A 13,544-nucleotide genomic window follows, 5' to 3' on the forward strand; every position below is an offset into this window, starting at 1 on the left:
TCGTTGTAATTTATTTATGTAGGAGTTTTTTGTAAACTCAATAATGAAAACAATGTACAGTTGTCTCTGTTCTTTACTGGACCTAAACTGAATAGAAACACAGATAAGGTGCTTTGCATGTTATTGTCTTTTGTGTTGGTGGTGGTTGTTTCTTTGCATTTTTGGTTGCCTTTTTTTTTTTTTTTTTGCTAGCTAGCTGGGAGGCAGTGAAAAGCGATATTATAAATATCACCTTTCACAGCAGACTATAAATATCACCTTTCACAGCAGACTTAATTTGCCCCCAGCTTGCCAGGGCTGAGTAAGCCCTGGATGGGAAGGTGGGTAGGGAGGCAGTGGGGGCCGGGCAATGGGTGGGTGAGGGGTAATGGGAGGCAGCGGGGGGCCAGTGGCAATGGGGAGGGTGGTGAGCCCAGGACCAGTGCTGGAAGACTGGGGCCAGAGGACACAGCAGGGGCCAGCAGTAATGCGGGGGGAGATTGAGCCTGGGGCCAGAGCCCGAAGCCCAGTGGCTGGATCCTGGGGTCCTACGGCTGGGGGCGCGGCCAAAGCCCAGGGCCTGAAGAGGCAGCGGGGGTCAGGGGTGATGGGCAGAATGGTGGGGCTGGGGGATTGAGCCCCTCCACCCCACCGCAAACACCACCCAGGAGGCTGTGGCCAGAAGAAATGCCCCTAGGGCGGCATTTGAGAAACGCTGGTTTAGATAACCTGAATCTTTACCATTAAGTAAAAGAGAGGGACTAAATTATATCCATTTTTCGAATATCCCTGTACCTTTTTACAAGGTCAAACCTCCAGCCCCCTCCCTGTGCCACTTCACTTTAGGCACCTGAAGAGGAGCTGAGCTCTTGGCAGTCTGGCCTATGCATGCTGCAGGGGTAGAAAATTTAGGAGCCTGCCCTTGTATTTTCTGCACTCAACCCTAACAGGGCTATAGGCAGGCCAAATTCCCTTGGTAATTCAGCATTTCCCCCAAGATTGCAGTAGTACCCAGCTCTAGGCCACCAGAGGAACTCCTTACACTGCGATGCAGAGTGGCTGCACCAGCACTTGGGCCATTGCTGTTGCTTTAAGCAGGCCAAACATGGGGAGAATTGAAGGGCTTGGTTATTATGGACAGAAGGTTTTGCTGATTGTTTTTGATTTTTCCCTGCATGCTGGAGAAAGAGAGCAGATTTGTGGCTCCACCTCAGCTGCTGAGCACAGGTGGGGGTTTGGAAAGGGAAGAAATGGCCAGAAGGTATTGCCTAACTCTAGGATTTGATTTTGTGTCCACAGGACTACACAGCATCAAAAAAACAAATACAGGAGCAGAGGGCTCCAGCGGAACAGTGGCACCCAGTGCCTGTGTCATTTGAGCATGTTATGAACCATTACAGGGGCTTGGCAAGAGCTATTCAATCTGTTGTGCAGAAACCTTTAGAAGCTCGACTTAAAGAAGGTACCTTTGACAGTGCCGTGTTTTTAACCCTTTCGATTTTGCAGCCTCATGCTGTCTGCTTATTCTTTGTTCACTACTGGCACTTGGTAGTGCTCACAGGCAAACAGTCACTATGTAGCTGTAGTAAATGTAGCCAAGGGTAAATGCAGGTAACCTTTTACCCGCTTCTCATTTGGCAAGTAAGGAGTTTAGCTTAGGTTAGCTTTACCCACTTTGCCTTTTACCTTTACACCACTGCCATGGAGTCAGTACAATCTGAACATGCAGTACTGTTGCTCATTTTACATGACACATGCAATGTGTGTCTGCCTATCGCTGGCAGTTCTGCAAAACCTTATTGGTCTTGACTTTTCTGTTGCTCTTTTTGGCCAAACTTAAACCAAGGTGGGTTAGGTGCAGGTTCCATTTCCCAAAAGCCACCAGGATAAATGGTTCTAGCTTCGGCCTCTGTCTAGCTACAAAATACTGAAAATAGGGACTTAAGGCACAACGTGCTGGGAACTCTCAAATCCCAGTGTCTTCAGTGAGAGGAAAGGGTGTTGAGTGACAGCCCTTCAAAACGAGAGAGCCAGCTCACAGAACTTACTGCTGGGAAAGGCCTGTGAAAACCTCTGGTCCTTCAGTAGCGATGGAACTTACACTAAAAGAAAAGGAGGACTTGTGGCACCTTAGAGACTAACCAATTTATTTGAGCATGAGCTTTCATGAGCTACAGCTCAATTCCACTGAATGCATCCGATGAAGTGAGCTGTAGCTCACAAAAGCTTATGCTCAAATAAATTGGTTAGTCTCTAAGGTGCCACAAGTACTCCTTTTCTTTTTGCGAATACAGACTAACACGGCTGTTACTCTGAAACCGGAACTTACACTGTCACCTTGGGGAGACTGTTCCACAATCTCACTGTCAGGGAGTTTTTCTTGATAGTCAGCCTAAATTTTCATGTTACATTTTGTCCCATTGCTCTTTTAGGGCCCTAACTATTTCCGTTTCTGTCTTTGGGGCTGGCATCCTTCATACATTTGTAATCTTGTGTCCTCCCTTTAATCGCCTAGGGTGACTGCAGCATGTGTAGACATACCCAAGCTAGCTTTGATCTAGCTAGCTCAAATAACAATAGCCCTAAAGACATGGCAGCATGGGCTAGCTACTTGAATACATACACAGGGTACCGGGTGGGCTTGTACAGCCATGCTGCTGCAGCTTCATTGTGATTGTTGTGCGAGCTAGTTAGATCCAAGCCAGCTCCAGAATGTTTACTCCTGCTTCAGTTACACTTCTGATTGTAATGCAGACATCCCCTCCTCCAAGCTAGCCATATGTAGCTTTTCTAATCTTTCCTTCTGAATCAGTCCCTTCATGTTTTTCCTGAGTTGTGAATAGTAATGTAGACCCCAGTAAGATGTTACATTAATTCAGATTATTCCCAGAATTCCTTTGTATCTCACTGTAACCTATTGGTGAGTGTGTATGCCAGTCTCCCTCTGTGCCAATCCATAGAGACTACGAGTTGTTACAGCCCTCACATATACACTAAATACCATCTGCATGTTTAGGAGTACTTTAAATGCATATGCAGCTGTGTTAGGGCAGGCAAGAGTACCTTGAGAAATGTCTCTCCTATAGCCTCACTAGCCTAGAGCAGTTGCTCATGCTCATTTCTTCTTTATTTTTTTTCGCCACCACTCTCTCTGTGACAGCAGTGTAGAGCTTTCTGACCTTCTAAGTGCTTTAGCTCACCTAGTGATAAATACACACCCCTCCCCCCTTTGTATTTTTCTACATAATGTCTGCCTGTCAGTATTGACATGCCTGCTGGGAGACTCCTCCTACACAGCTCCAGTGGCCAGAGCTCAGTAACATTTCTCATGCCTGTTTTCTGTGTTCCAAAGGGATGGCTATTCCAGGACACTTTATAGTCTTCTGCTTTTGTTTTGGATCAACTCTGTTTTCTGCCCTACTCTGTTTGTTAGACGTGCCCCATGGCTGAGTTAACTCAAAGACCTTCCAGTCGCCCCCTTTTATTATTATTATTTATTTTTATTATTATTATTCATGGCGTTATTTATTACATGTATTGCAGTAACACCGGTGAGCCCGTCATGGACCAGGACCCGCTGCGCTAGGCGCTGTTCAAACACAGATCAAAAAGACAGTCCCTGCCCCAAAGAGCTTCAGATCTAAGTAATAACCTTCCTAGTTTAAAGTCCCCTAAGAAGTCTGCCTAATTTGAACCTAGGAGGCTCAGCCTCCTATCGCTGCACTATCTCACTCCTAATTACCCTGTGGCTAGCCCAGTGCGTAATACAAGGTTATACTCCATAATACCTTTAAATAGCAGTGCTATAATAACAGATATTCTCCCCAGAGTATTGAATGCATTCTGAACTGTAACACTTTTTGAGCTAGTTTCTTTTGTTACATTGGCTTATATGCATTTCTAAGGACAGACCACCCCGGTGGAATATAGGGCCATGAAGAAAAATAACCTCCTCACCCCAGCCATATGGAAACCCCAACTGTTCATAGATTCATAGGTTATGAGGCCAGAAGGCACCATTAGATATGTAGTCTGACCTCTGGTATATCACTCGCCGCCCAGTTACCCCTGAGTTGACCCCGTTGTGAAAGATGCACTAGACAACACTGAGTCAAGTATAGCATGATACAACAGGATAGCTTCAGGAACAGTGGGGAATTCTGGAAGTTTATTGGTGATGTAATGAAGGGAATGAGCGATAGTACTATGTAACTGCCTTTGGGATCACAGCATCTTTGCATGAATCATCAACTGTCTGGCTACGTTCCATTTCCCAATCATCTGTATAGGGAGAATATGCTCTCTGGTTTGTTTGTTTTTTTCCTTGATGCTTCGAAACCAGAGTTTCAGTCCTGTAGCATGATTAGTGGAGTGTGTTGCATACCAGACTCTCTACTGAGTGGCTGTGTTGTGTGTTATGCATATCCATGCTACCAAATGGACTTAGGGTGGGAAATAGAATTTTGTACAAAATAAACTGCTCTGCCACTAGTAAAGATAATTTATAGTAATTGTCAGCCAATCAACTTGGAAAAAGGGAATGTAACATTTTGCCTTCCCCAGGTTGCTGTTAGAATTTAAAGCACTTTTCCCTGCAAACTCCCTTTATAAGCAGCAGATACGTTCTTCTTGGGAAAACATTTTCTAAACACCCTCTTTTCATTTGTGCCTTAGACGTTTTCAGCAGCCTTAATGCCACTTCAAAGAAGGAGCCTGGTACGTTGCTGAAAACAACGTCTACAGTTGATCGATCACTATTTTTAAAACGTAAGTAACATTAAACCAAACTTTCCTGTGTTCCCAGAACTAATAACCAAGGTCAGGATTTTCAGAAGTGCCTTGAGTTTGGATGCCTCAGTTTTTGGGGACCTAATTTGAGACACTTTCAAAGGATGCTCAGTACTTTCTGAAAATCAGACCCCTCTAGGGTGTCTCATGTCAGGAAACAAAAATTGCTGTCACTTTGAAAATTGTGACCCAGCATTTATAGTTACACCTGCAAGTGTATGAACTGGCTAGTGTATCTAATGTAGCTTCTTTAGATATTCATATTCTGCACATCCTCATGATAGTTGCCTTTCTTAGGGCTTGTCTACATATGAAAGTTAATCTGGAATAAGGTAGAGTTTGTGAATTAATTAAACTCAGAATAAGGCACTGTTATTCTGGAATAAGAGCAGCCCCACATGGAGTTTATCAGGAATAACTTCCTGTTAGGGGGCTTATTCCTTCACCCACTTACTTTCCTGGTCCTTCTCACATGAACAGAGAGCAACAATACCCGAAGTCCAAAGGTGCAAACAGTTCAATGTTTATTGGGGTGAACTTCCAGCAAGCATGATTCCAGTTTCCTTCCTTAGTGTCCCCCTTCCCAGCTCTAAGCCCTGGTCTACACTAGGACTTTAGGTCGAATTTAGCAGCGTTAAATCGATTTAAACCTGCACCCGTCCACACAGTGAAGCCCTTTAATTCGACTTAAAGGGCTCTTAAAATCGATTTCCTTACTCCGCCCCGACAAGTGGATTAGCGCTTAAATCGACGTTCCCAGCTCGAATTTGGGGTACTGTGGACACAATTCGATGGTATTGGCCTCCGGGAGCTATCCCAGAGTGCTCCATTCTGACCGCTCTGGACAGCACTCTCAACTCAGATGCACTGGCCAGGTAGACAGGAAAAGAACCGCGAACTTTTGAATCTCATTTCCTGTTTGGCCAGCGTGGCAAGCTGCAGGTGACCATGCAGAGCTCATCAGCACAGGTGACCATGATGGAGTCCCAGAATCGCAAAAGAGCTCCAGCATGGACCGAACGGGAGGTACGGGATCTGATCGCTGTTTGGGGAGAGGAATCCATGCTATCAGAACTCCGTTCCAGTTTTCGAAATGCCAAAACCTTTGTGAAAATCTCCCAGGGCATGAAGGACAGAGGCCGTAACAGGGACCCGAAGCAGTGCCGCGTGAAACTGAAGGAGCTGAGGCAAGCCTACCAGAAAACCAGAGAGGCGAACAGCCGCTCTGGGTCAGAGCCCCAAACATGCCGCTTCTATGATGAGCTGCATGCCATTTTAGGGGGTTCAGCCACCACTACCCCAGCCGTGTTGTTTGACTCCTTCAATGGAGATGGAGGCAATACGGAAGCAGGTTTTGGGGATGAAGAAGATGAGGAGGAGGAGGTTGTAGATGGCTCACAGCAAGCAAGCGGAGAAACCGGTTTTCCCGACAGCCAGGAACTGTTTCTCACCCTAGACCTGGAGCCAGTACCCCCCGAACCCACCCAAGGCTGCCTCCTGGACCCAGCAGGCGGAGAAGGGACCTCTGGTGAGTGTACCTTTTAAAATGCTATACATGGTTTAAAAGCAAGCATGTGAAAGGATTACTTTGCCCTGGCATTTGCGGTTCTCCTAGATGTAGTCCTAAAGCCTTTGCAAAAGGTTTCTGGGGAGGGCAGCCTTATTTCGTCCTTCATGGTAGGACACTTTTATCACTCCAGGCCAGTAACACATACTCGGGAATCACTGTAGAACAAAGCATTGCAGTGTATGTTTGCTGGCATTCAACCAAAATCCGTTCTTTCTCTCTCTGTGTTATCCTCAGGAGAGTGAGATATAATTCATGGTCACCTGGTTGAAATAGGGTGCTTTTCTTCAGGGACACATTCCTGCTGGGCTGTTTGCCTGTGGCTGAACAGAAATGTTCCCCGCTGTTAGCCACGGGGAGGGGGAGGGTTGAGGGGGTAGTCACGCGGTGGGAGGAGGCAAAATGCGACCTTGTAACGAAAGCACATGTGCTATGTATGTAATGTTAACAGCAAGGTTTACCCTGAAAGAGTGTAGCCACTGTTTTATAAAATGTGTGTTTTTAAATACCGCTGTCCCTTTTTTTTTCTCCACCAGCTGGATGTGTTTCAATGATCACAGGATCTTCTCCTTCCCAGAGGCTAGTGAAGCTTAGAAAGAAAAAAAAACGCACTCGAGATGAAATGTTCTCCGAGCTAATGCTGTCCTCCCACACTGACAGAGCACAGACGAATGCGTGGAGGCAAATAATGTCAGAGTGCAGGAAAGCACAAAATGACCGGGAGGAGAGGTGGAGGGCTGAAGAGAGTAAGTGGCGGGCAGAAGACAGGGCTGAAGCTCAAATGTGGCGGCAGCGTGATGAGAGGAGGCAGGATTCAATGCTGAGGCTGCTGCAGGACCAAACCAGAATGCTCCAGTGTATGGTTGAGCTGCAGCAAAGGCAGCTGGAGCACAGACTGCCACTGCTGCCCCTCTGTAACCAACCGCCCTCCTCCCCAAGTTCCATAGCCTCCACACCCAGACGCCCAAGAATGCGGTGGGGGGGCCTCCGGCCAACCAGCGACTCCACAACAGAGGATTGCCCAAAAAAAAGAAGGCTGTCATTCAATAAATTTTAAAGTTGTAAACTTTTAAAGTGCTGTGCTTAATGTGCTGTGTGGCATTTTCCTTCCCTCCTCCACCACCCCTCCTGGGATACCTTGGTAGTCATCCCCCTATTTGTGTGATGAATGAATAACGAATGCATGACTGTGAAGCAGCAATGACTTTATTGCCTCTGCAAGCGGTGATTAAAGGGAGGAGGGGAGGGTGGTTAGCTTACAGGGAAGTAGAGTGAACCAAGGGGCGGGGGGTTTCATCAGGGAGAAACAAACAGAACTTTCACACTGTAGCCTGGCCAGTCATGAAACTGGTTTTCAAAGCTTCTCTGATGCGTGCCGCGCCCTCCTGAGCTCTTCTAACCGCCCTGGTGTCTGGCTGCGCGTAACCAGCAGCCAGGCGATTTGCCTCAATCTCCCACCCCGCCATAAATGTCTCCCCCTTACTCTCACAGATATTGTGGAGCACACAGCAAGCAGTAATAACAGTGGGAATATTGGTTTCGCTGAGGTCTAAGCGAGTCAGTAAACTGCGCCAGCGCGCCTTTAAACGTCCAAATGCACATTCTACCACCATTCTGCACTTGCTCAGCCTGTAGTTGAACAGCTCCTGACCACTGTCCAGGCTGCCTGTGTACGGCTTCATGAGCCATGGCATTAAGGGGTAGGCTGGGTCCCCAAGGATAACTATAGGCATTTCAACATCCCCAACAGTTATTTTCTGGTCTGGGAAGAAAGTCCCTTCCTGCAGCTTTTGAAACAGACCAGAGTTCCTGAAGATGCGAGCGTCATGCACCTTTCCCGGCCATCCCACGTTGATGTTGGTGAAACGTCCCTTGTGATCCACCAGAGCTTGCAGCACTATCGAAAAGTACCCCTTGCGGTTTATGTACTCGCTGGCTTGGTGCTCTGGTGCCAAGATAGGGATATGGGTTCCGTCTATAGCCCCACCACAGTTAGGGAATCCCATTGCAGCAAAGCCATCCACTATGACCTGCACATTTCCCAGGGTCACTACCCTTGATATCAGCAGATCTTTGATTGCGTGAGCTACTTGCATCACAGCAGCCCCCACAGTAGATTTGCCCACTCCAAATTGATTCCCAACTGACCGGTAGCTGTCTGGCGTTGCAAGCTTCCACAGGGCTATCGCCACTCGCTTCTCAACTGTGAGGGCTGCTCTCATCCTGGTATTCATGCGCTTCAGGGCAGGGGAAAGCAAGTCACAAAGTTCCATGAAAGTGCCCTTACGCATGCGAAAGTTTCGCAGCCACTGGGAATCGTCCCAGACCTGCAACACTATGCGGTCCCACCAGTCTGTGCTTGTTTCCCGAGCCCAGAATCGGCGTTCCACAGCATGAACCTGCCCCATTAACACCATGATGCATGCATTGGCAGGGCCCATGCTTTCAGAGAAATCTGTGTCCATGTCCTGATCACTCACGGGACCGCGCTGACGTCGCCTCCTCGCCCGGTATCGCGTTGCCATGTTCTGGTGCTGCATATATTGCTGGATAATGCGTGTGGTGTTTAATGTGCTCCTAATTGCCAAAATGAGCTCAGCGGCCTCCATGCTTGCCTTGGTATGGCGTCTCCGCACAGAAAGAAGGCGTGGAACGATTGTCTGCCGTTGCTCTGACGGAGGGAGGGGCGACTGACGACACGGCTTACAGGGTTGGCTTCAGGGAGCTAAAATCAACAAAGGGTGTGCCTGTACATCAAGGAGTATTTCAGGCAGGACTGCACGGAGGGTTCCAATAAGAAATGGTGCACCTAAGTTATCGTTCTTATTGGAACAAGGAGGTTAGCCTGGCCTCTGATTGATACATGGCTAGATTAACCTCGCTGCGCCTTCTCTGTGACTGACTGCAGTGTGATCTAGATAGGGGAGGAGGAAAATGAGTCCAAAACAAATCTGGTCTATGTCTTGTTCTGACCCACTCCATCGATCCTTTACATCTTTGGCTGGCAGCAGACAAAAAAGGCGCGAAATGATTGTCTGCCCTTGCTTTCACGGGGGGAGGGAGGGTGGGAACGGGGTCCTGACGACATGTACCCAGAACCACCTGCGACAATGTTTTTTGCCGCATCAGGCATTGGGATATCAACCCAGAATTCCAATGGGCAGCGGAGACTGCGGGAACTGTGGGATAGCTACCCACAGTGCAACGCTCCAGAAGTCGACGCTTGCCTCGGTACTGTGGAAGCGCTCCGCCGAGTTAATGCACTTAATGCACTTTAGAGCATTTTCTGTGGGGACACACACACTCGAATATATAAAACCGATTTCAAAAAAACCGACTTCTATAAATTCGACCTAATTTCGTAGTGTAGACATACCCTAAGAAGAAAAGGAGTACTAGTGGCACCTTAGAATAGAGCCTTACACCTGTGTCCCTATTCCCATTCCTGCCCTTAGCCAAACATGATTCCAATTTCCCCACCCCCATTCCCTGTTCCCATTTCACCCACCCACTTCCTGATTGACTGCAGACTATATAGTAAACCTTGAGTTCAGCTTAGCGATACCTTAACCAATCATTTTACTGCAATTTAACTAACCAATCCCAACATATTGTAACATGATTATTTAACCAATTATATCCCACCACCTTAATTAGTTTACACCCAGCAAAATTAATTATACAGCAGACAGAAACAATCACAGAACCAGACAGAGATTATGCAGACAAACAATAGGGAAATGGGGACTACAGTGATAGAACACACAGAAATGAGGATTTCACATCCCAGCTATTGATAAGTGAGTTCTTGCCAGACAGGACGCTATCAAACTAAGTTTCCTTTTACATCTTCTAGGCACTTCCCTTTCTCTGAAGGCTATAGGCATTATCAGGACAGGATTGTATTCCTAACAGCCCAATAGCACCTTCTTTCAATGTGACTAGTTTGGAATGTGAGGATGTGACCGTTGGCTTCCCAGCTTATGGCTGCCTCTGCTGCTTAGCCAGAGGCCTTAGCCTAAGAACAGTGCCTCAGACTGTCACAGTAAGAGAAGGCTCTTACACCAGCAGACAATGATTTTGATTCTCTCTTTTATACCTCTATAACTAGCCAAGTGATAAGAATACACCTAAATTCTTAGAGTATAGGTCTTTACAGACAGGCCTGAATATCTATATCCTAACACTCCCCACGTAGACAAGCCTTTCAGAATGACATGGGGCCACCATGTAGCCTATTTGGTGTTTGTTTTTGTTTTGTTTTTTTTGGTGGTTCTCTCTCTCCCAGAATGCAGAGGAAGGCTAGGAAGTAAATTGTTTAATTTATTATTATCAGTAGTGTTGTTGTGGGAAAGTTCTGAGTTTTGCATTTTATCCGGAAGATGGTGGGTTTTGTGGCTACTCCAATTTCAAAGCCATGAGCCAGTCACTGAGAAACAGCTGTCTCCTGCTTTTCCAAGTTTCACCCTGGTTGTTAAAAATTCCATTGTCCTTGATGGCAGAAGGTCAGAGTAGCCTGGACCTCACCCATTTTGGTCCATGAATTTCAGAAGCCGAACGTTGAATCCACACTGGGGGGTCAGTGGAGTGTCGGGAGTGAGAATGTGATGTGCTCACGCTGTCCTGTGTTGCTTAGTTGCTGGATGGGCTGCCATATTCTGAATCAGTGGAGCAGTCTTGGGACTGATGCTGTCCTCCCAACCCTGTTGCACTGCACTAAATTAGCCTGAAGACCATGACGTGGATCTCTCTGGTTAACATGCATGGCCCCTGGCCAGACAGAGATGGAAGAATGGGTTTCCAGCAGTGGTTACTGTCTGGGAATCCAGCAGCAGTGTCAAAGCCTCTCTATTGAGAATGGTATGTTCTTGGATAGTTCTCTTTCCATTTGCACCACTTCTGTCTTGCCTGGGGTCAGATACTGTTAACTGCTTTTCATCTAGACACTGATCTTGCTTAAGCACTGAATCTGCTGGGAGGTGTCGCTCTGAGCATTTGATATTAAGGATAAGCAGAGCTAGGTGTTGTCAAGCTGTGACTTGGATCCATGATTTGGGTGATTGGCATTTTGCATCTTTCTATTTCAAGAGATGTGTTTGCAGAGTCGGGAAGACAGCACTGCATTGGTTTACATTTGCTTTGCATTTGGGAAGTTACCTTTGCAATCATAAGGGTTAAAAATACAATTTCTTGGCTACCCAAAGCTGACAATGATGGATTGTTAGAGGAGGTGTTCAATGCTCCACAGGCTGGTGGATTAGTAAAGTCCTCGTCACAAATAACACTGTGGATTATTAAAATTCTTCCAGTTTTAGTAGTCATAGAATCATAGAATATCAGGGTTGGAAGGGACCCCAGAAGGTCCTCTAGTCCAACCCCCTGCTCGAAGCAGGACCAATTCCCAGTTAAATCATCCCAGCCAGGGCTTTGTCAAGCCTGACCTTAAAAACCTCTAAGGAAGGAGATTCTACCACCTCCCTAGGTAACGCATTCCAGTGTTTCACCACCCTCCTAGTGAAAAAGTTTTTCCTAATATCCAATCTAAACCACCCCACTGCAACTTGAGACCATTACTCCTCGTTCTGTCATCTGCTACCATTGAGAACAGTCTAGAGCCATCCTCTTTGGAACCCCCTTTCAGGTAGTTGAAAGCAGCTGTCAAATCCCCCCTCATTCTTCTCTTCTGCAGACTAAACAATCCCAGTTCCCTCAGCCTCTCCTCATAAGTCATGTGTTCCAGACCCATAATCATTTTTGTTGCCCTTCGCTGGACTCTCTCCAATTTATCCACACTTTACCTTTTACCAGTAACACGCAAATAAACAAACAGCATGTCTCCATTTGGAGAATGAAAACAGCCAAGCTCATTTTGTATTTTCTAGTCAATTTCAGCACTTTGCTGGAATTTTGAGCTTAACCCTGCAGTGGAATGTTTGTGCGTACACACATATGTACGCACACACTCTCTCTCTCTATTTTATCCATGGAAATATTTAACTTAGGTTTTACATTCTTTTTTTATCTCAAATTTTGAGCCATATTTGACCAGACAGTATATCCCTTTAATTATTTTTACAACTTTACAAGCTGTAACTAGAAAAAGAGTAACTGAATCCAGACTTCTCAACTTCTTCTCCTTTTGAGGTCCATCATCCATTTTAGTCCCAGAGTTACCTGCATTCTATACACATTTGACATCCCTTCATATTTTATTGCTGAAAATTACTGATCCCAGCAATGCAGACTCGTTGAGCCAGAGGTTCTAGAGAGAGTTATTTACACCAAACGAAGGATTCTACTGCTTGTTACATTTCCTGCAGGAGTAATTTTTTTGTCTCCCTCATCTGTTGTCTGTCACAAATTGCATCCTACATTTGGGCCTTGTTAGGGCTGTGTAACTTAATGAAGCCAATTTAGTCTCTTTTTGTTATCAGTGTTTCACCAGTGGATGGCCATAGAGACTGCCAAGAGGAATTACTATAGATGTATTTTTTATAACTATTTATTTAGGAAGTTTTCACAGGTTTACAAATCATTGCCATGTAAATATCAGCAACACAACAATAATGGTTCCAGGTCAGCTTCCTTTTCTGTTTAGAGAAACATTCTGCAACAGTTAACATCAACTGCAGGCAGACACTGTTCTCTCTCTCTAACCAGGGTCTGAAGGAAGAACAGAGGTACAGAGCTGGTAGGTTTGCTCTCCAGGCACAGTGTTCAGCAGTGGGTTCCTCTGCACTGATGCTGATAGTTAGCCCAGGACAAAACCATTCTCATTTGTGTTGCAGTGTTCAAGATTGGAGCTGGTTGGGAATTTTTTGGTGAAAGTTTTTTGTGGGAAAATGCTGATTCATTGAAACCAAAACTTTTTGTGGACCCCAAATTAGCCAAGTTGTTAGGGCCCCTGTGTTTTGGGAGACCCGGGTTCAGGTTGCTGTCAGTTGTTGGCTGTTTGTGTGTGCTCTCTGTGTGCTGCACCAGTGCTGCACAGATAGCTGATGCAGCAGACCTCGATAGAACGGCCCAAGAAAACCACCGACTCCGTTCAGTAGCAAAGGTGCCCAGCCAGGTTAATTGTCAACGAAGCACAGTAGTAGCACCCGGTGGACTCTGGGGATATTAAGACATGTATGCCTGTGACAATGGACTCGGGTCAGTGAGTGGCAGGACTCGCTGCTCCCCCTCGGCTGGACAAAAAGACTCTCTGACC

General features: G+C 46.3%; 1 protein-coding gene across 4 annotated transcripts in view; it reads left to right on the forward strand.

Moving 5' to 3' along the window:
* TRIM14 (tripartite motif containing 14) overlaps positions 1 to 13,544 on the forward strand; it is a 46,518-nt gene that overhangs the window by 13,827 nt on the left and 19,147 nt on the right. For 3 of the 4 annotated variants that reach the window (XM_084628436.1, XM_084628433.1, XM_084628434.1), the window contains exons 4-5: positions 1,279 to 1,441; positions 4,654 to 4,746. In XM_084628436.1, coding sequence (XP_084484562.1) covers positions 1,279 to 1,441; positions 4,654 to 4,746 — 256 coding nt within the window. The remainder of the gene's footprint in view (positions 1 to 1,278; positions 1,442 to 4,653; positions 4,747 to 13,544) is intronic. The other variant, XM_084628435.1, reaches the window with a different exon arrangement.

The sequence above is a fragment of the Lepidochelys olivacea genome, assembly GCF_965140295.1.
Source record: "Lepidochelys olivacea isolate rLepOli2 genome assembly, chromosome: 5".
In the NCBI taxonomy this organism is placed as follows: Eukaryota; Metazoa; Chordata; order Testudines; family Cheloniidae; genus Lepidochelys; species Lepidochelys olivacea.